The sequence below is a fragment of the Hevea brasiliensis genome, chromosome 6, assembly GCF_030052815.1.
Source record: "Hevea brasiliensis isolate MT/VB/25A 57/8 chromosome 6, ASM3005281v1, whole genome shotgun sequence".
Lineage (NCBI taxonomy): Eukaryota > Viridiplantae > Streptophyta > Magnoliopsida > Malpighiales > Euphorbiaceae > Hevea > Hevea brasiliensis.
The window spans coordinates 98,645,518-98,668,774 of NC_079498.1; the positions used below are offsets into that span (position 1 = coordinate 98,645,518).

Consider the following 23,257-nt stretch of genomic DNA (forward strand, 5'->3'; position numbering starts at 1 on the left):
AGATATGGTTTTTCCGGGTAGCCCAGTAGTAGTGGATGGAAAGATCCTCCCAGCAGACTTGGTTCCTCTACCAGTAATAGATTTTGATGTAATCTTGGGGATGGATTGGTTGGCAACTCATTATGCCACTTTAGACTGCAGGAACAAAAAGGTGCATTTCCACATACCTGGTGTGGAAGAGTTTAGCTTTGATGGTGACAGGAGCGTGGCTCCATATAATTTGGTGTCAGCAATTAGTGCTAGAAAAATGTTGAGGTGTGGATGTCAAGGGTATTTGGCATTGGTAAGAGATACCTCTGTAGAAGGTGTCAACATAAAAAATGTTCATGTTGTCAGAGAATTTATGGATGTCTTCCCTGAGGAGCTTCCAGGGTTGCTACCAGAAAGGGAAATAGAGTTCTGCATTGATGTTGTTCAAGGTACAAATCCCATATCCATGCCACCTTACAGGATAGCACCAGCAGAATTGAAAGAGCTAAAGGAGCAACTACATGAGCTTTTGGATAAGGGTTTTATACGTCCGAGCACTTCACCTTGGGGCACTCCTGTTCTATTCGTAAGAAAGAAAGATGGGTCATTAAGGTTGTGTATTGACTACAAACAGCTAAACAAGGTGACTGTGAAGAACAAGTATCCACTTCCTCGGATCGATAATTTGTTTTATCAGCTCCAAGGGGCTAGATTCTTTTCCAAGATAGACCTGCGATCAGGCTACCATCAGTTGAGAATCAGGAATGAGGATGTGTCCAAAACGGCATTCAGGACAAGATATGGTCATTATGAGTTCTTGGTGATGTCTTTTGGACTCACTAATGCACCAGCAGCCTTCATGGACTTGATGAATAGGGTGTTCAAGCCATTTTTAGACCGTTTTGTCATCGTATTTATAGATGACATTTTGGTATACTCTCGGACCGAGGGGAACACATGTGGCACTTGAGGATGGTGTTGCAGACTTTGAGGGAGCACCAGCTGTATGCCAAATTTTCAAAATGTGAATTTTGGCTAAAAAGCATCTCATTCTTGGGACACGTGGTTTCTAGTGAAGGTATTTAAGTGGATCCCAAGAAAATTGAAGTCAGAATGGCCCGGCTTAGGCCTACAGCGATCCGAGGTGCGAAGTTTTACGGTGTGGTAGCTACTATAGGAGATTTGTGCAAGATTTTTCCAGGATAGCGGCTCCCCTAATTAAGTTAACACGGAAGAATGTTCCATTCATTTGGACAGATGACTGTGAGAAGAGTTTCCAGACACTTAAGGAGTGTCTAACCACACCTCGTGTTGACACTACCAATGAGTGGTGAAGGATACACCGTGTATTGTGACGCCTCCAGAGTTGGCCTAGGATGTGTTTTGATGCAGAATGGAAAAGTAGTGGCTTATGCTTCAAGACAGCTGAAGAGGCATGAGCAGAACTACCCCACCCATGATTTGGAAATGGCAGCTGTAATCTTTGCACTAAAAATCTAGAGACACTACCTGTATGGTGAAGTGTGCGAGATATACACCGACCACAAGAGTTTGAAATACATCTTCCAATAGAGGGATTTAAACTTGAGACAGAGGAGATGGATGGAGCTTTTGAAAGACTATGATTGCACTATCCAGTACTACCCTGGGAAGGCCAATGTAGTAGCAGATGGTCTGAGTAGAAAATCTTCTATCAGTTTGGTGCACATTTCAGCAGAGAAAAGACCGTTGATTCACGAAATACATGAGTTGATGGATCAAAGTTTAATCCTAGATCTTTCAGATGAGGGGGTATTGTTGGCTCATTTTTCAATGAGGCCAGACTTGGGAGATAGAGTTAGAGTTTCCCAGCACAGAGACCAACAATTGATGAAGATCATAGAAAGAGTACAGCAAGGTGAAGGTGGTGAGTTTGGATTTGCCAATGATGGCGCCTTAGTGCAAGGTTCTAGGATATGTGTGCCCAATGTGGACAATCTCAAAGATGAAATCATGCGAGAGGCACACTATACACTGTACAGTGTCCACCCAGGCTCCACCAAGATGTACCATGATGTGAAGGATAGCTATTGGTGGAATGGCATAAAGAGAGACATAGCAGACTTTGTGTCCAAGTGCTTGACTTGTCAAAAGGTGAAGTTTGAACATCAGAGACCGTCAGGGAAGCTGCAAGAGCTCCCTATCCCAGAATAGAAGTGGGAAATGATTACTATGGATTTTGTGACTGGGTTGCCTCGTACCACGCGAGGATATAATTCGATATGGATAATTGTAGACCGTCTAACCAAATCAGCACACTTCTTGCCTATGAAGACTACATATTCTGTGGCACAGTACGCCCGACTCTACATTCGAGAAATAGTCATATTGCATGGAGTTCCGACTTCCATAATATCTGATAGAGGGCCCCAGTTCACTTCTCAGTTTTGGAGAAAGTTGCAGGAGGCACTTGGCACACAGTTGAACTTTAGTACGGCTTTTCACCCTCAGACAGACGGACAGTCCGAAAGGACAATCCAAATACTGGAAGACATGCTTCGCATGAGTGTTTTGGATTTTGGAGGTCAATGGGATGATCAACTAGCTTTGGTGGAGTTTGCCTACAACAACAGTTATCATTCCAGCATAGGGATGGCACCCTATGAGGCACTATATGGAAGAAAGTGTAGGTCTCCTCTATGTTGGACGGAAATGGGAGAAGCGAAGGTGCATGATGTAGACCTAGTGCAGTACACTTCAGAGGTACTTCCTTTAATTAGGGAACGATTGAAAGCTTGACTTTGATGGCGGAAGAGTTATGCAGACCCCAGACGGAGGGATGTGGAGTTTGCAGTAGGCAACTATGTATTCCTGAAGGTTTCTCCAATGAAAGGAGTCATGAGATTTGAAAAGAAGGGCAAGTTGGCACCTCGGTATATCGGACCTTTTGAGGTTACTGATAGAGTTGGAGCAGTTGCCTACCGGTTGGAGCTACCACCCAACCTTTCTCATGTTCATCCTGTGTTTCACATCTCTATGCTCAGGAAATACATTCCAGATCCTTCTCATGTACTACAGCTGGATGAAATAGAGCTAAAAGAGAACTTGACATTTGAGGAGCAACCTGTAGCCATAGTGGACTACCAAGTGAGACAGCTGAGATCAAAACAGATCCCTATGGTTAAGGTTTTGTGGAGGAGTCAGTCAGTGGAAGAGTGCACCTGGGAGTCAGAATGGGACATGCGTAGCAAGTACCCTTATCTGTTCAATGTGTAATCATGTACTTTATTCTGCCTTGTATAAAATTCGAGGACGAATTTTCTGTAAGGGGGGAAGAATATAACACCCCAAAAATTTTAAATTTATTATTTTATGAGTATTATTGATATTTTAATTTTATTTAAATTTTAAGAAATTATTTGAGATTTTTCGGATTTTAAAAATCGGGTTCGATTTTTCAAAAATATAAACTTTGATGATTTTTAAAAATTTATTTAAAGACCACGTGGCAAAACTAAAAATATGTCACACCTTACCCCTCTGTAAGGCATCACATGATCCCGTAGAATACCTAATGAACTACCGCACTTCATCTACCGATAATTCATTAAGTACCCTACAAGGGATTTTAAAACAATTTTCTTATTTTTGATAAGTGGTGAGCAATTTCTAATAAGTACTTAAAACATGTAGTTAAACTAAAACTAGTTAATATTTTTGGCCCATTTTATTTTTACGCAAATTTTATAAAAATTTTGACAGAGTTCCCTCTGTATTTTGAGAAACCAGTTCTTCAAATACCTGAAATAAAAGCACTTCCAATAAATTTCTAACCACTGCTTCAAATTCATACTCAATCTTAACCAATTTCTCAAATTCACAAGTTCAATAATTCTCAAAATACTGTCAATCAATATCATTCATATTTCATTTTAAACAAAACAATTTAGATACCTTATTACAACATTTACATTAAGAGAATTTCAAAACCACAATATATATATTACAACTTTATACAAATTTTATACAAACTGCTCAAGACCCACTTTTACATGCCCATACATTCATGTGCAATATATACATCAAAAGGAGTATTTACAGTTAGGGTATAAATTATACTCGAAGACTTCAAGCTGATAAATCCACACACCTCGTGACTCGATCTGTGCTCCTCTAATCTCTGTATCTGCGACAGCAATAAAAGCTATCGCTGAGTACTAGGACTCAGTGGTGCACAATATACTAAAATAATCTTTATGCAAAACTTAAAGCACATTTATTCAAAGATTTGGCTAAACATGAAAATTAAGTACAAATCATGCATTGTGAGATTTTAAATGTAAACCAAATTCATTTCAAAGTATCAAAACACATTTCACAAAACCCACAACTAGATCATGCCATTCGAAACAAATAGAATCTCAATAGCCAGAGGCTAAAGAGAAATCACATGAATCTCAATAGCCAGAGGCTAAAGAGAAATCATATCACAGGCTAGCTAGCTCAAATATATGGATATCCATTCACATCCTCTTCTACTGGCACACCTCAACACTTCTCCAGAGAAGGAATCAAAATTCGAAACTAATTACCCCCACTAGTCGTGCTAGTGAGGTGTTCAAATATATGGTCATGACACTGTGGTTTCAAAACTTATCTTAAAAATTTGCTAAACATTGTCATTTCCAATATACACAATAACTTTCACAATTTAAATCAAACATCATAAGAATGCCATAATCCAATATTTCACATTATTCAAAACAATATGCAAAAGATGATTATAAAAGTATACGTTGTGCACAAACCTCAAACGAGTCGCCTGTTGGCCTTGACTCGACTCCTCGGGTTCTGTCCCGGTATTCTTTTCCACTGAAACACGCAATTTTACAATGTTTCAGTACTAGAACTTAAAATAAATCCAAAATAAACTTAGCTCCACATTTACCTAGCTCTAACGTGTTAAATTCGACGTTCTCGAAATTTTGTGTTTCGGGTTACTATTCACTGCACTATTCCAGTCAAATAGTTGACTTTTTAAGGCTTACTAGGTATGGGAACTCTAACTTCACCCACATACCACATTTTGGTCATTAAACTTGTTGGTTTTGGTCATTTTCTCAAAGCTTAGGTCATTTTGGCAAAATTGCCAATTTTCGGTTTTGGTTCTCCGAAGTTGCACTGTTCCATTGGTCGATCTACTGTTGGAATTTGACAAAACTTCCTTCATAGAAAATGTTCCTTATTGTCTTAAGTGTATTCTCATTTTTGGATCACCCCAATCGGAGTTTTGTAGCTCAAGTTATGGCCAAAATAAAATTACTGTTCACGTGCACTGTTCATGCTGCAATTTTGGTGCTGGCAGATTTTTGATCCAACTTTGCTCAGTAATTTGATCAAGTTAAGTCCATAATTTGGTCTAACTTTCTTCATATGAAATGTTCTACTATGTCTTATGTTTCCATCGGTTCAAGAATCGCCTAAATCCGAGTTTTCTAGAGAGAGTTATAGCCCTTCAAACATTACTGCTCAATGGTAATTCTGCAGAGTTGCAGGTTTGGTAAGTCAACTTTGCTCAATAATCTGACTAGGTTAGTGGCATAATTTGGGGTGATGTTCTTCATGAAAGTTTTAGATCTATATCTTATCTAATTACGGTTAAAATTTTAGGTCAATTTGACCTACCTAGCTCGAGTTATGATTACTGTTCATTTGGTCAGTTTGGTACAGTGGCAGCCTGCTCTCATTTCACTTTAGTCAATTGTTTCACTAAGTTTTGGTCAGTTTTTGGCCATGGTTCCTTAATGAAAATTATGCTATTTTATGTCTATTTTCATCCCCAATTGGTGGCATATCAATTATACTTGTAAAATTTGAGTTTTGGTCATTCAAAGTGGGTTTGGTCATGCTGCCAGCAGCATGACCATTGGACCTACGAATTTGGTTCTCATTCCAACAATTCCCACACATCTCTTTTGGTCATTATTGACATTTTTTTATCTCATAATAGACCAAAGTCATCATTTAATCATTTCTTCAAAATTTGGTTCACAAACCCTAGCATTCAAACCCTAATCTCACTAACTCTTGCATTTAACCATTTCAATGCCTTTAACTATCATCACTTAACTCATTAAGGTTCATATTTTTATCCAAGTCAATCAAGCCATGCAAATTACACTCTCCACAATGCTGGCCGAAATTCCCTCTCTTCCTAATCATGCAATATTTTTCAATTTCTTCATATAATCTTATTCATTTCTACCCTAAATCCATCATATATACTAAAAAGAAGAGTTGGATTAGCTTACCTTAAGTGAGCAGAATTTGTCTATCCAATTCTTCAACTTTGCTTGATTTATTTACTCCCAATCTTCTTATCAAAGTTCAAATACAAGTTTTAGTTATAGGAGGTAAAGATTTCATGGCAAGATTTAAGGTTTAAAGGAAGCTTTTAATGGCTTCAATGGAGGTTTCACTCATGGGGAAGCAAGGGAATTTCGGCTGGTTTGGGTTGGGAGAGAAGATGAGGGTAATTTTTTTTTTCTTTGTTTTATTTTTGTCTTACTCAATGGATATTTAACTTGGTCAACTTTGGTAGGAAATTAAAAATCAATTATAACATCATTTTGATGTCATAAAGTAATGTAGTTAGCCTTTTTCTTTTCTTTTCTTTTTCTTTTTTTTATTTATTTATCTATTAGTTCTTTAATCTAATTCCCGATCCCGAAGTTTTCCTTTCTCTGATTTTATTTGACAGTTAGGTCAGGAGTCAGCTCTCGGGGTCAATTGACCAAATTGCCCGTCCCAGGTTCATCCCAGTTTGTAAATAATCCAATATTTCTTCCGGCTCCCTGACCTAATTATTTAACTGACTTAACAGTTCTTTTTCGTGATTTTCTCTTTTCCACTGTGTTCATAAGGGTCCTAAGGACCGCAGCGTCACTTTTTACGGTTCGAAATTTGAGTTTAAAACGACTTGCGATCGTTCAGGAAGTCACTCATCATTTGTGACTCTCGGCTCGTTTAACCTCTTATGTTCTATTTTTCTTATTTATAGTTAACTAATTAAACATTACTAATTATTTGTGTTTATGGCTTCTCAAGTTGTCTTAAGTGTGGCCCTAATCCCAATAATTATCCGAACCGACACCGGTCATCGGAACAGTGAAATATACCAGGCTATATCAATAGGGGTGTTACAAAATATATTTGGAGTCTACAAATTTTTCTGAGTTTTCTAGAATTTTTTCGAAATTTTTGGACCTCGTTTTCGGTCCCAAGGCAGAGTAAAAATTCAAAATTTTGTATCCTGAATCGAACCGGTCGAACCGGATCGGATCGGATCAATCGAATCGGATCGGCCTTTTCTTTTTTTTCCTTCTTCTCCCCGCGTGTCCCGACCCTCCTCTCTTCCTCTCTCGTTTTCTCTCTCCTCCCTCCTCCCCTTGCCGCGCCGCCGCCTCCCCTGGCACCCCAGCTTGCCGGCGCCCATCCCCAACCGTCCCAACCCACCGTGCTGCACGGCAGCGAGCAGCGCCGGCGACGCGGCGTGCAAGCGCCATGGTCGTCTTCGGCCAAAATTGCCGATCCGGCCTGTCGGACCGGGTCTTGTGTCTAAATCCATCTACTCGTCGAGAGCTTTCCATAGACACCAAGAACACTGAAATTCATCGAGCGGTTTGTCCAATTTTTGCCCGGGAAGTTTTAGCCCATTTTGACTTTTGGGCTAGATTTCTCGCAAACCGTGAACCCCATGAGAAAACCGAGAGTACCAGAGCGCTCCACTCGTCGAGAGCTTCGCGGCAACATAAATTTCGAATTTTTCCGACATCGTTTTTCGGTGGGTCCCACGGAACTTCGCAGTGTTTTTCCGAGCATTTAATGAGCTTAGAAAATTCTGAAAAATTTATGTACTAACCCCCGTGTTATGAGCTTCGTGTAGGTATCTTCATTTCACGGAAATTCGACAGTTGACCGGATCTGTGAATTTCCAGCCAGACAGACCGGCTACCGGAAAAAGTCTCCGAATTGAATCGAGGTTTTCGCTACCCCACTATTGTCAGATATTTCGAGCACGACCCCAGAGTCAGAATCGGCAAAGGTAAACCCGAACCTTGCTTTTTCGTAATTTTCTAGTGCTTAAATAGGATTAAAAATCCATAAAATATTCGTGGTAGCTTAGAAAATTATGATTCTTTTTGCAATAGCCTAGTAATATTGCTAAGGACCGTGGGGCAAAGTTTTAGAATTTTTAGAGCTTATTTGGTCAGTTTTTGCAAAAATGATCAATAATATATTGTGATGAATGACTGTTTGGATGGGCCCAGGAGGGGCTGTGCAATGTGATTGAATTGTGGATATATGAGTTGCGAATATAGAAGTGTGTTTTGAGCCCTTTTGCAGGTTGGGTAGGTCCTAGGTATAGGGGAGACTCTGCCGGATTTTCGGTACGACTTAGGACGTATTTGGTCTTTTCTTGATTTGTATTGAGTCAATTGTATTAAATAATTGTAATGTAATTATCAGGTGAGTCGGGACAGCCTTCTTCCTCCGCCCAGCCGCCACAGTGACCGTTGTCAAGTCTGTGAATAAAATATTAATTTTAATTGTAATTTCGATATTATTATATGTTTAAGCATGCCCATGCATCACTTATATGTATGTATCTATGTAGTTAAACTCTAGGCACATTTTATGTTGCATTCATAACTGTTGAAGTGCCATGGATGTTGTTGTGGTAATTTGGAGCAGTGTGCGTGCGTTGGCGTGCGTGTGATGTGGTGTGGACTATTGATAGGACGGGTAGACACGGCTTGAGATCTTCGCTGGGACCCAGTCCTTCAGGGTAGACATGGCTTGAGTTCTTCGCTGGGACCCCGATTTAGTTATTAAGTGGAAGTCCGAGCTGAGTTTTTCGCTGGCACAGGTTGGATTTAAGAGAGCTGCATAGGGGATCAGCTCCCATATATTATGATTGATATTACTGGGTGTGTGAGTGCTCCAAATTACCTTTTTGCTGCTATGATGTGAAAATATTGTTGATGCTGCATTTCACTCTACAGGGTGCATTAGTTTTAGATAGTTATAGAGATTATAGTTAAAATTGATATTTTACTCTCTGAGTCGAACGCTCACTCCTGTTCAATATTTTTTTCTGGCTACAGGAGGATTTTATTGTGGTTAACCTGCTTTTCTTCCTCGTAGGTTGTCTATTCATGTTTGTGTAATTCTGCAAACTTCTAGAATTTTCGCATGTGTTAGAAATATTTAATTGATTTGGGTCTATAATATAAATTGTTATTTTGGACCTGTAAAATTATTATCACATGCATGTTTGATGGACTGGATGAGGGAGCTGAGCTCCCATTTATTTTTATGTTGATATGAGTATGTGGAGGGTAAGCTGTGCTCCCCAATTGAGTATTTATTTTGTTTACAGGTCGGGTGAGTCAAAAACTCCCCGTTGAAATGTCTATTTTGTGGCCGGACTCTGTTCGGTTGAATTCTTGAAATTGGGCCCAAATGAGCTTAGAGTTGGGTTAATGAATAGTTAGGCTTACTACGGACCTCGGGGGCTTTAGGCTAGCCCAGGTCCTAGTGCCGGTCCGGCCCATAGGTTGGGTCGTGACAAAATTAATTAAAATTAATTATTAAATCAAGTGAAATCAATATTCCTAGATACTTTTTAGTTGATTTTTAACCCAAAATTTTCACTACTTTTATTAGTTAATTTTTAATATTAGTTAATTTTATTTTTAGTTTAATTTTAATTTTTTGAATTTAATCTAATTTAATAATCTAAATATTAATAAAATTAACTTAAATTTTAATAATTAATCTTGTGAAAATGATACTTTACCTACTCTTTATTACTTGTGCAATTTCGTATACTTACAGGTAAGTAACAAATCTTCAATCACATGAAAACAATTTCTACACAATTTTTGACATATTTAGATGTTTCGTAAAAGAAAATTAATATGTACAGTAAATATTCAAATAATTTTACCCTTATTAAATTATATATCTAGATTAAAAATGTGTAGATAATATTTAAACCAATTAATTTTTCTTTCTTTTATTTTAATTTTATTAATGCATTTGTTGTTATCCCACGCAGAGATATGTTATAGCATAAAGTGTCCATATGATTTGTCAACCCCACAACATGTTCATCCCATCATTTAAAAGAAGGAAAATAGTTACTCTAATCATATCCCATTCTTTTCTGGACTATTCTTGATAAAAGAGATTCTTAGTAGATCATAATGGCTAATAGATAAAATAATAATAATAATAATAATAATAATAATAATAATAATAATAATAATAATAATAATAATAATAATAATAATAATAATAATAATAACAAATACTAAAAATAATAAATTAAATATTAATATAAAATCTAAGAATATAGATGAGTTGAAAAACTTTATTTTTTTTTAACTCATTTGCTTAATGAATCTAGATCCAACTTAATTTTTAAATTTATTGAATAAATAAATTGAATTTAATTTTATTAATATTCAATTCGATTACAACTATATAAAATATAATTTATAGTTATTATAATTTAATTAAATATGCCATTGTAATTGTTATTTTAATTATTTTAATTTATTAGACCTACAATTAATGAGTTCTAAATAAATAATTAATAAAATTTATAAAAAATTCTTTTAATAATTTGACTAATTATGTTTGTTAATTCGAGTTTAAGTTGAGACTTTGTGATCTTGTAAATGAATTGAATATGAATTAAGCCCATGAATTCAATAGTTGAGTTAAATAAATCAATTCATGAGTTTCAATTTCAATAAATGCAGACCGAACTTAATTCTAACAAAATTTAAATAAATTGAATTTAAATTTAATATATAATTTTAAATAAATACAAATTTAGTAAAAATTTAATAAATTGAAATTTACGCATTTATATTTATTAAAACTTTATCTTAATTATTAAATAAATAATCTGCCTATAATAAAGCCAAATAAAGAAAAAGTATATATTTTTTGTCTATTTATTAATTTTTAACAGAAAATGCTAAAAATTATTACTATAAAGTGCAAAGACAATATTATGTCATTTCCATAATTATTTTTCATTATTTTTATCTCTATATAGAAACTATGAAAACAAATTAAATCTAATAATATATATATTTTGAAATAAATTTAATATTATTTTTAAATTTATTATATTATTTTCATAATATTATTTATGATATTTAGCGGTGCGCCGGTGCCTGCTACGTGGTCTACTTGGTCTTGGGCACGGTCAACAAAGGAGGCCAAATCCAAGTTGGAATCATTATCCGAAACAGCATCCAATTTTTTTTTTTTTTTTTTAGCATCCCATTTTTATTTCATTAAATAAATAAAATTACATACGTGTCCATCGCCACCACCGCAATCTACCACGTCACATTCCCACTTGCCAAAACCCAAATCCCGACAATGACAACCAATGCGAACTTCCAAGAACCTGGGTCCCACACTTTATCCAATACACGTTGTATCACAAGACTCCGCCACTTAACAAAAACTTCCAATTTAGCTGACGTCATCATTCCTAATCAAAACGAATCGCAGCGCAGCACAATCTACAAGGGTGTTTTAGTAATTCCGTTGTTCAGCTCAGTCCCCGCTGGCTGATGTAATGAACACGTGGCGATTCGTTTCGTTCACGTGACAGCCGCCTTTGCTTTGTATAAAAATATAAGGAAAATGAAAAGGAAGAAATAGAGTAGCTTCGAAGCCATTGAAATCTCTGAGAGTGGAAGAAAGAGAAAGGGATATAGTAGTGCGATATTTGTCACAGATTCTCAAATCGGGGATTTTGACTGAGTTAACTCACCGAGTTCTATTCTTGAAAAACCCCAAACTTGACAATGGTTCAGCTAATGAGTACCAAGAAATCTTCAGTGAAGGTTGAAGTTGAGGAGTCTTTGGAGGATCAACTCGGTCCTATTCACAAACGCTCCAAACTCGATTCGTCTTTGCAGGTTTCACTTCTCTTTCCTTTCAATTTTCTGTTTTCTTTTCTTTTCTTTCAACTCAATGATTGGATTGGTTAGGTGGTTTAATTGTACTGGATGTTGATTTCTTGGCAGATGATTCCTGTTGCTTCTCTTTGCAATCCACTTGACGAGCCTAGCCCGCTCGGATTGCGTCTCAAAAAGAGTCCTTCCCTTTTGGATTTAATACAAATGAAGCTTTCTCAACAAAATAATATGAAGAAAGATCACAAGGCTACTGGTAGTACTGCTACTGATAAGCTGAAAGCCTCTAATTTTCCTGCTTCGCTTCTGAAAGTTGGGAGCTGGGAGGTAAGTTCAATTATGCATAATTGTTTGTACTTAGTTGGGTTTTATTTTTTTATGTTGATTGGATTTTTTAATTCCTGTTTTTCATTTTGGGTGGTACAGTATAAGTCGAGATATGAAGGGGACTTGGTGGCAAAATGTTATTTTGCGAAGCACAAGCTAGTGTGGGAAGTGCTTGATGGTGGTCTTAAGAATAAGATCGAAATTCAGTGGTCGGATATTGTGGCTATCAAGGCGAATTTCCCTGATGATGGACCTGAAACCTTGGACGTTGTGGTACTTGTTCTTCTTCTTCACCATCTTCTCTCTCACAAACATACCCATCTTTTTAGTGATAGAGGGATGTTTCTGTTTGTTGCAGTTGGCTAGACAGCCCCTTTTCTTTAGGGAGACCAATCCACAACCTAGGAAGCATACTTTGTGGCAAGCAACGTCAGATTTTACTGGTGGACAAGCCAGCATGCACAGGTAGTCTTAATTTGGATGAGCTTCTTTTAATTATTTTAGGGTAAATTTGTTTGTTTGTTATGCGTATACATGGCTTGCATTATCAGTCTTTGTTGCCGTATTTGTTCCTTTTATCACATCGTTGCGTTAGAGATCGGGTTTGAGGAATGAAGTGATAGTGCTATACTATTAAGGCCAAATTTCCCTCTGTTTTCTTCCTTTGGGAGATTGGGATTGGGGGAATGCGTTTAACGTTTGCTTTGTTAGAGGGTTGGACGCTTCGGTATTGTTTTGCTCCAGCAGGGGCATGTCCATTAGTTGCCATTTCCCGCTGCTTCATTTGGCTTAATTCAAAGTAAATTGGTACTTCAGTGTTGGAAGATTCATCAAGCTTTATGATGTGTAAGAGACACATGTAAGAGTAGATACCATATTAATGGTTGTATCGATTTGAACAATATGTTGATGTTGTATCTTTTGTCATAGGCGTCATTTTCTGCAGTGCCAACAAGGGTTCTTAAGCAAGCATTTCGAAAAACTTATTCAGTGTGATCCTCGTCTCAACTTTCTAAGTCAACAACCTGAAATTTTGTTGGAAACTCCATATTTCGAACAAAGGCATTGTACATTTGGTGACTTGAATGAAACGACTGAGGTGCTTGATTCAAAGGCTGAGGAGACACGTGCTGTGTTTGCTTTAGGGGATGCAGCATCACCTTCCGGAGTCCTTTCTTCTTCCTTGAATGATGAGCAGCAAGTTTTCATTGGCAGGACTCCCGAAAGTTCTTCTCAGGAAACTTCTTCGCCTAGCACAGGTAAAACCCATCTCTTATTAGTGAAAGCTATCTACCGCGTTTTGCTGAAGAAATATGATCTTAAAAATGAAAACATGGATGAAAATAGTGATAATTAATAAATATATTGGTCTCTCTCTTGCTGTAGGTAATTAGATACTAAATCTTCTAAGATCAGTGCTGCATCTCTAATCATTGATCTGCATACCCTTGACATGAACTCTCTGTAGCGATATTGTTGAATTGTTGTTTGCATATTATTGCAACTACCGGCAGCGGCAGATGCGTCCATTAGTAATTTGAATGAACAGTCAACAGTTACCTCTAACTGATTCTTTGTGACAACTATGATCGTAAGAATCAGGAAACGGGAGTTACCTCACAACCTTGATCAGAAAATGGAAATTAGTTCAGAATAGACTCTGGGCATTGTTAGTGGCTTAATTCATAGAAAATTTTCTGAATGCATGCCTGTAATACTACAAATCTGAAAGTACTTGATAATTGCAGCTAAGACTGGCAATCTTGTTTTGACAAAGGTTCTGAATAGCATTGAAGCTGCCCCAGTTATTTTCTAATCTTGTTATTTTTATTTTTCATGAATAACTCATTATTCTTTTCCTTCCACACCTTTTCTAGTTGGTTTATAGTTTAGCTGAGTAAGTAGACTTCTAATTCATTGAGATGGAATTGATGTTTACCTCAACTTTTTTTGGTTTGTGAATTTTAATTTATATAAATGGGAAAACCAAAAAATTTTGTTATTGATTGACTTATCAAACATTGCACTCTGCTGACTGGTGTTTGATCAACATTTGGAGCACCTTAATGCACTTATTTTTGGATCTTGGACTTATATCTATCTTTAGTGTGCATATTAGAGAATTTTCCTCCGCTTGATTGTATCAGTACTTGGTTGTGAGGGTTAGTGGTATTTTATGCTGGACAATGTAGGAACTTCATATGACATTATTATGCATGGCTCCAAGAACCTTGAGCACTGGATATATCTTGGAAGTTCTCCCTGAGGTCGAGTAATTCCATTTATCAAATTAGTGAAATGCTCTTTGCAAAACTCTCTGGTTTTCCCAGGAATCATTTGGAAACTAAACGAAATATTATGATGCTAATGAAAGCATGTAACTATGCGGTTGAAACATTCAGTAAGCCTAGCTTCCATTAAGCATGCATCTGTTTACAATTGATTCAAGTCAAAGAATTGTCTATCAGGATGGGAGAGCAAACATGTTATGTGATCAAGTAGGTTAGTAGGCCATACCATCTGTGTAGGGATGTGTTATGATCTGGTACGGCCTTCCGAAACAGAGAATTAGGCAGAGAAAGGAATAAAAAGGGACTTGTTTAGAAAAGAAATAGAAATTGGAGAAATGAGAGAGAATTATAGAGAAGAGCCAGATGGTAGAAGAGAGGAAAGAGACATCTTTAATCATTATGATCTTGGATAGTTTCCTTTTTACAGGTGAGTTCCTATTAAGTGCTTTCTACAGTTACAACTGACCGAGGAGGGTAGTTACAACTGATGGACTTATTCCCTGTAAAACACACCAACTCCGAAAGTCACACACACCACACAGAGCTCATTCCTTCAGTCAACATCTCACTAGCTACTCTACTACTTAGTCATAACCGGATGATGGCAAGGGAGTATATTTGATGTTTGTGCATCAAAAATATGTCTATGAACCTGCATACTGAAGTGGCCTTCTGCTCTGATTTTCATTTGATTCTTGCAACTGTGTGATGCAGTAAAAAATTCATGGTTATGGTTACCAAAATGATTGTGGCTTTGTTGACTGTAAGAAAGCTCTATTTTTAATGTGTATCCTGCAATGGTAATATTATTCCAAGTCAACATGCATCTAATTTTTTTGAAGATAGTTCTTATTCTTCTAGTGAAATTATTTGTATGTGGTACATACCTCCTTGCTGGTCTAACTAATCTATTATTTGCAGTGATGGATAACGATGCAGCTGAAAAAATAAGGAGTTTGAAAAGAGGAAGGCAAATACCAAGCCATTGGGATCAAATTAAGGTGCCTGGACTTCAGCCATCCATGTCAATGAGCGACCTAGTTAACCACCTTGGACAATGCATCTCAGAACAGATGACATCTGGAAATCCTACTATTTCAAATGGCGACCTGAAGAACAGTGACATTCTGGAGGAGATTACTCAATATTTGCTTAGCGACTCTCAACTTACATCAGCATCAGACGAGCAGCGCCTCATGTCAAGGGTCAATTCTCTTTGCTGTCTGCTGCAGAGAGATCCTGGATCAGCACGGAATTTGCAGGCTAAAAGTTGCATTGATCTTGAAGTAGATAGTAGAGTGAGAAGAGGTGAAACTAAATCCATCAGCACAACAGTCTGCCAGGATAAATTTGTTGAGAGTTTTCCAGTGCCTGACGACCAGTCCAATAGTGTTTCCAGCTGCAAGCAGGCACCAACCATGTCAAGGAAGGATTCAGTTGGGGACCTACTGCTTAATCTGCCAAGGATTGCTTCCCTCCCACAATTTTTGCATAATATGTAGGGAGCTTCAGATCAGGAAGTGGAAAGAATGATGTATGCCGTCAATTTCAACTATCTTGCGCAGGAAGTCTCTCCTTGATATGTGGTTATTGTGTTTGCACTTTACTTTTTGTAAATTGTAGAAGCTTTAAGGATTTAGAAATATCATATTGATGAAGGATCCTCGCATGTTTATTCCAGGAACATGGTAGTCCTTTGTCTGTACAGCCTGCTGTAATCCTATTAGCGTCTGGAGTGTATTACAATCTTTTCTAGTCCATTCAGTTTTAAATGTAGTGTATTTTATGTAGGACAAATCCCTCAAATTATAATGCTTTTGCCACAATCGTTCTGTTATTTGGAGATTTCTGCTGGCGTAACATTGCTTGTCACAATTTACTTGAAGTAACAACTTAAATTTGCCATATTTACAACTAAAAATATCGGCATGCATGACCCGAAAAGGAGGAGAAAAAATGGCAATGCCATGAAAAGAAAATTCACATATAATATAAACAATGAATTGAGAAGAAAAAATATTGAATATTCTTGGCCAAGGCAATAACAGATGAACAAATTACTTCGGTGTATACGCCTACGAAATATGAGACTATTATAAACAACATCAATCATGCGCAAAGTAATAGCAATACCACCTCCAACAAACTATCAGGACATATATATTTATATTCATGTGTGATTCCTTCTAACTTTTCAAACAAGCCTACAAAAAAATAAAACAGAAAATCAAGCTACCGTTTAAGGTTCATCAGGGTCTTCATCCCTGGCACCTTCATCACCCATTTGTTCATTTTCCTCTAGCATGTTCATCAGCATGGATATTTGCTCCTGCAGCATAGTGTTCTCTCTCTCTACCTCGGCACGTTTACTTCGTTCTTGCAGAAGCTGGAGTTGCAGGTGTTCTAGACACCTTGCATCCCCTTCCAACTGCTCATTTAATCCATTGATTTCTCTGTCCTGCAAAAATTATCCATTGATTGTATATATATTCTGCATGTGCAACCTACAATCCGTGTGTGAGATAGGTGTATAGAACTAATACCTTTCTGTTCATTTCCTGAACAGCAATCCTCCTCATGCTTTCAACAACATCTACATTAACAAGCTTCCGCTTCTTTCCAATTAGCCAACCCTTGGGATAGCTTGTTGAGTCGAAATCAGGTGGAGGGAGAAGGGATTCAGCTGATGGTCGTTTTCCATTGATATTTGTTACAGGTTCCAATGGTTCAAAGAGAGCCTTTCGCCGCTCTGAAAGTTCCGTAAGTGCATTGGCCTCCTGCATCTTTTCATCATTGGAAAATTCTTCCTGTTTGTTGGGAGTTTCATTCGCAGTATCGTCTGTTACCTTGTCTAAACTCCTCCCGCTAGCTGTTGGAAACAAGTTACCATTCTACTTCCAACAAGTTTAGACATGGCAAATTTACAAACACAACAGCATAAGAAATGTAATGGGTGGCATTTATACTATACTGCTTTCAGCAGCACTACTGGTTGCAAGCTAGAAGGAGAAATGCAAATACATGGGATGAATAAAATGACAAGAAAACTGTAGTTTATGCCCAATCATATTTGAAATGAAGGATACTCCCTCCCCACCACAACCTCTTCTGCATTTTCTCCCCCTAATCCTTCCAAAAAAACAGAAGATTCATTGATTCAATTCTTAGCTTTCCTTCACATATTCTTGATTCTTCTACTTTTCCTGCTTGATATATAAACACAATGACAAGTTTCCTCCTGCAAGACATGGTAGACTAATACATGCTACCAAGCTTAACTGGTAAATTGTTTGCTATTTGTAAAAACATTTGAGATCATATTCAGAGTGCAATAGGGAGTATGTTTTAGATAGACCGACTTCTATCTAATAATTTTAAAAGAATCCCTCTTGCATTTGGCAGTCTGGAAAAAATTAAGAAAAGTTAAACTGAAACTTACTAGCTTAAGTAAATAAGAATAATAAACTTTAAATACATTTTTAACTATTGAAAACTTATAAAGGGATAACAGCTATTAGGAAAATTTGTGTAGATAAATGTAGGAAAATGAAACCAGGGCAGAGATTTTGGCAGAACAATATGAGACTGCCAAGCTCAATAATTGCAAACAGATGCAGAGAGACGCAAAGTAGAAAATATACAGATAAATATACAAAAGAAAAAGACATATAATAATGGTAATAATTATAATGGTAAGCTAACCTAACCTTAAAATTAACGTAGCAGCAAATCAATAGGCTACCAGCTAGTCATATCATACTGTTCTCTCTCTAACCAACCAAATGTCAAAGCTACTGTTTGTCTCTTTCCCTCGCTTTGTTGAGACAGAATTAACTTGGAAAATTATTCCAAGCAATTAAGCAAATTGAAGGATCTTGCTTTTGACACTGCTAATTAAAGATTGTAAGCTTAGTGTTACTGAAATTGCGACTTCAGTCTCGAGTTCAAATCTAGTAAGAACCAATTGTACTTAAAAAAAAATCAAATAAATGGTAGAATTGACCAATTTTAAGAGAGATCTTTCAACGCCATGCCATAAAAATGGAAATTCTTCAGTTATATAAGATTCCCAGATGTGGGTTTGTTGGATATGGTCATGTATCAAGAAAATATCGCAAAATCATTCTGAATTCAACATTTTCTTTTCTCCAGTATAATTTCTTTTTCTTGGAAAAGCAAACAGACACAGAAAGAAACGAAAATTCAAATAAAAGAAACAAATACCTGATCTCCTTCGAGATTTCCAAAAGATCCTAGGTGTAGAAACTGGAGAGAAGCCATCCAAAAGCCGATCCATCACCTTCTTCCCATCCTTATTACTGTAGTCTTTCTTTTTTTCCATTGGAGAGGAGCTTGAAGTATCAAGAATCGAACATATCAAGGTCTCTCTTAGTTTTTCTTTCCTTGTACCTTGGTTTCTGGTCTTCAACTACAAGGGAAGAAAGAAGAAGATAATTTGTTGGCGTTGGCTATTGGGTTACAGAGTGATGACGGGACAATCAATGCTTCTCAGAGCTTGGGATTTGGCTCTTCCGTGGGATTTGGCTCTTCCGTAGAAGATTTTAAGCCAACAGATGTCTATTTGGGTCCCATTTAACTTGCCTTTCTACGTAGAACTCCTGGTTTTTTTTTTATTTTTTAATCAAAATACCTTTATTAATCTACCGAAACGTATTTTTATAAAATTAAACAATAAAAATATTAAATAAGAAAATGTAGAAAGCATATCCCCTGTAGCATAAAAGATTTTTCTTCAAGTGAGGAACTTTCTTGGAATTTGGAATCTCTTTACAGAAGTGAGCAAAATTTCCAAGCTTTCATTGTCCTGTCTTGCCCTGCCTGCTGTGCTTCATCCTTCAAGGCAATTTTGCTTTTATTATTATTATTATTATTATTAGCATTTTATTTATATTATGAATTTTTTTTTTAATTCATTAGTCTGGAATGACTTCAACACTTTGCTTCCAACCTAAGTAATGCAGACAGTTTTACTTTTTATTTTTAAAAAAAATGTATATTATAAATCAAATTTATAAATTTCTAATATTATTATAAATATGATATAGAAATAAGACATTAATTAATATGAGTGGAAAATCACTTATTATATGAATAAAGTGGCTTCTAAAGTTGTCTCCATTTTTTTTTAACCTTTTGTGAAATCTAATTTAAAAATTATTAATATTAATCTAATTTTATATAAAAGAAACATAAAAAGAATGTTAAATAAAAAATATCCGTCAATATGAAAATTTTTTTAAATTTAATTATATTTTAAATTTATAATAAATCGAATTTAAATAATAAAAAATTTAATAAAATATAAAATTAAAAAAATAAAAAAGTTGATATGCTGCAAGTTTAGGTTAGGTGGGTTTGCATTGAATTGATGGCCTCATACTAAAAATTTCATACGTTTGATTGTTCAAATCTCCTTATTTTACAAATAAGAAAAAAAAATATTTTTGATAGTAAACTACAAATATCTTTTAATCTACTGAATTGGGTCTAATCTTATTCACATCGAAAAAGTTTATTATTGGAGTAAAGCACTTTCAGCAAAATTTCCTCTATGCACATAAATTAAACACTTAATTTTTCTTAAAGGATATAAAATCTTTTAGCACTCGAACTAATATGTTGATTAAAAAAAAAAAAAAGACTTTCAATCTTAATATATGTGATTTAATATTGTAGTTAGTTTCTAATATGGTATTTTATGTAAAATTTTAATTTTATTACGTGAATTTTGACTTTCCATTATTTTGACACATTTTCATTAGTAGTCTAATACATAACAAAGAGTGGTGTTAGAGGTTAAAATTACACATCAAAAAAATATAAAAGAGATTAACTCTTAATAATGTCTAAGACCTCTGATCTTATATATATATATATATATATATATATATATATATATATATATTGAAACTTTAAAGTTACATAATTATAATGTTTTTATCATAAAATAAAAATATTAAAACATTTTTAAATAATAATAAAAAATGGTATTATTTACATTCTTAATTTTATTAAATATAAAATAATATTTATTATATTAATTTTATAAAAAAAATAGATTTATGTATATATTTTTTAATATACTATCATTTTTATGTTAGTTTAATTTTTTTTATGTAAAATTTAAAGGTATAATGTATAAATTTTATAAAATCATTTTTTAAAAATAAAGTAACTTTATTTTATTTAAAACAAAATAGTTATGAAAGTCGCTTGTAAATATTTCACTAATAATTTATTAGACTGTTAAAGTAAAATTTTTATCTGGTGCAATCGTTATACATATAACGGTTTAATTATAATCATTGATTATGGTGATGTCTACACGAGACCAATCACAATTACTGATTACAATAAAATAATTGTACATATATCGATTTTATTATATAATTTTTCAAAAAATTTCATAATTTTTCGTTATCAATTTTATTATATAATTTTGTAATAATTACAATTAATTAGTGTTTGATGGTTGATTATTTAAGGTTATAATTAAATTATTAAATAATGGAAAATATGAATATATTATTATATATGTGTGTTTAAGTGAATTTTTATTTGGTAAAATCGTTGAACATTATATGTAAATTTTGTAGCTTTTTAAGATAAGATTTTCAGATTTTTTGAAAATTTTCAAAAGAGAAAATTTCCATTTTTTCACTAACAAATCAATGAATTGAGGAGTTTTTATTTTTAAAATCTTTAAAAACCTTTATTTCATTTAAAACAACCAAAAACTTATAAAAATGATAAAAAAAAAAACGTTATTTTAATTAATTTCACTTTAAAATCATCTACTTTACTCGTAAGGAAAAAAAATTAAGACTGTTAAAAAAATAATTAAATTATTTTAAAATTTTTATAACTAAAAAACAGATTATAAATCAATTAAACCAAATAAATCCTTAGATGTTAAGTAATTTCACTATTTATCTTTCGATCATTTTTATGAGAAAAGAGAGATCGACAAACCTTATTAAAAGATTCCACTAGATGTTGGAGTGGAAGTTATATATATATATATATATATATAAAAGAAAACTTTCAAATCATGGAAATGGCTGTTCGTAAATGACAGATACACTATCTCAGAATGTTCCCATAACAACCCCTTTACAGGCTCAACTCATCCAATACTTCTGGGAGAGGCACACTACAACATTGAAGGTTGCCACACCCACACCCACCTATATCATGAGAAATTATTAAGTATATATATATATATGTGTGTGTGTGCTGTCTCTTTACAATCATGTTAAATCCGCTATTTACAAAAAGAGTTCATAGTTTCATGACAGAGACGGCACTACCTTTTATATGCATCAAAACAATTTTATAATCTTCATAAGGCCTTAGAAATTCTCTGCCCTGTTGATTAATCACAGGTCATTCAAGACAGGCCCATTTATGAAAGCTCTTAATCCTTGGCAAAAGAAGGTATTCTTATGCTCTTAATCCTCGGCTGATAAATGGCCCATCTCATCATTCTCATAATTAGCAGTCCCCTTCCAAATCCTGATCAACTTTCAACAGGTCTTGCAGAGAAGAAAGTAAAAGAATTCAATACAATAATAGATAAGCAAACCCTATATACACCAAACTCTTGGTGGTTGAAGGGTTTTGGAGACATGTATTAATGGAATTGCGTCAACCACTATTATATACACCTTATAATGGCATAGCTACCAAGTAGACTACCTATCATTTTGATCACATTCACCTGCTATATACAGATACATGAATTTTTAACTATTTGATTTAACCACTTTTCTATATAGCTTTCATTTTCCTCTTAATCCTGACTAATGCTATCAAAGTAGTCCTTCTCGCCCATGGCACATGGGATACAAGGAGGATCTTGAGCTTGGTCTTGAGGAGTGATACGCTGCAAGCAAGAATCATGAAAGTGGTGGCCGCATGGCAAGACAGCAGCAGTTATTGGTTTCTCTGGCTGGTATATGGGGCCTTCTGGAGTGAATGACAGATCCCTCTTGCATATATGACATTGATTTCCACTCGGTTGAGGAGTTTTGACGTCTCCTGCAAGAGAGAGTCCACCATCACCACTAACATTTCGGAAATTATTAATCCGCAGAATTCTTAATATCATCATCATCATCTAACCACATTATCAACAAGTACAAACTGCAAAAAAAATAAAAATAAAAATAAAAATAAAAACCTTTTCAATCATTTTCCTATGGTCCTAGCAATTGATAAAATGCATTCTGCGTAAAAACCATGTTGAGGCAGTCCCACATGTCACAAGCTGGACCAGCCAAATGACAAGCTTTTGGATTCCAATAAACCAGGCAAGGGTAAACAAGGAACCAAATTTTTTTCCTGTGGCCAAGCATGGCCTTATGTGAATTTGCCACTAAACATGCATCAGTATAATCCAAAGGCCTTGTTCAGGCTAGGCTCACAATTAGCCAATATGAGCTACCACAGAATGAACATAACACTATGAAAAATACACAAAAGAAGTCTTAATGTATTAAAACCATTGTAATAAACATTGAAGCAATGCAATGAACAAAATAGTTTAAATATTTCAAAAAACAACAACAAATTGGGGGACAAAACATTGTAAACATCATAAGAAAGTCTAAACTAAAAGCAACTTCTACTGTCACTTGGAAAGTGGATTGTAGAAAT

General features: G+C 35.1%; 2 protein-coding genes across 3 annotated transcripts; one reads left to right on the forward strand and one right to left on the reverse strand.

Moving 5' to 3' along the window:
* The first annotated feature begins 11,692 nt into the window (after positions 1-11,692).
* On the forward strand, positions 11,693-16,350 carry LOC131180854 (uncharacterized). Its single transcript, XM_058148710.1, has 6 exons — positions 11,693-11,963; positions 12,072-12,287; positions 12,387-12,560; positions 12,646-12,752; positions 13,218-13,546; positions 15,500-16,350. Exons 1-6 carry the CDS (start codon positions 11,850-11,852, stop codon positions 16,078-16,080), a joined length of 1,521 nt encoding a protein of 506 aa, XP_058004693.1. The 5' UTR covers positions 11,693-11,849; the 3' UTR covers positions 16,081-16,350.
* A 231-nt stretch (positions 16,351-16,581) lies between these two features.
* LOC110672671 (protein HEADING DATE REPRESSOR 1) lies at positions 16,582-19,454 on the reverse strand. 2 transcript variants are annotated; one of them, XM_021835507.2, is made up of 3 exons: positions 18,803-19,454; positions 17,122-17,447; positions 16,582-17,036 (listed from the first exon to the last, which is right to left on the reverse strand). In XM_021835507.2, exons 1-3 carry the CDS (start codon positions 18,918-18,920, stop codon positions 16,818-16,820), a joined length of 663 nt encoding a protein of 220 aa, XP_021691199.2. In that variant the 5' UTR covers positions 18,921-19,454; the 3' UTR covers positions 16,582-16,817. The 2 variants fall into 2 exon arrangements, with proteins under 2 accessions (XP_021691199.2, XP_021691200.2); XM_021835508.2 differs by having other exon boundaries at positions 17,122-17,469.
* Positions 19,455-23,257: the final 3,803 nt, after the last annotated feature.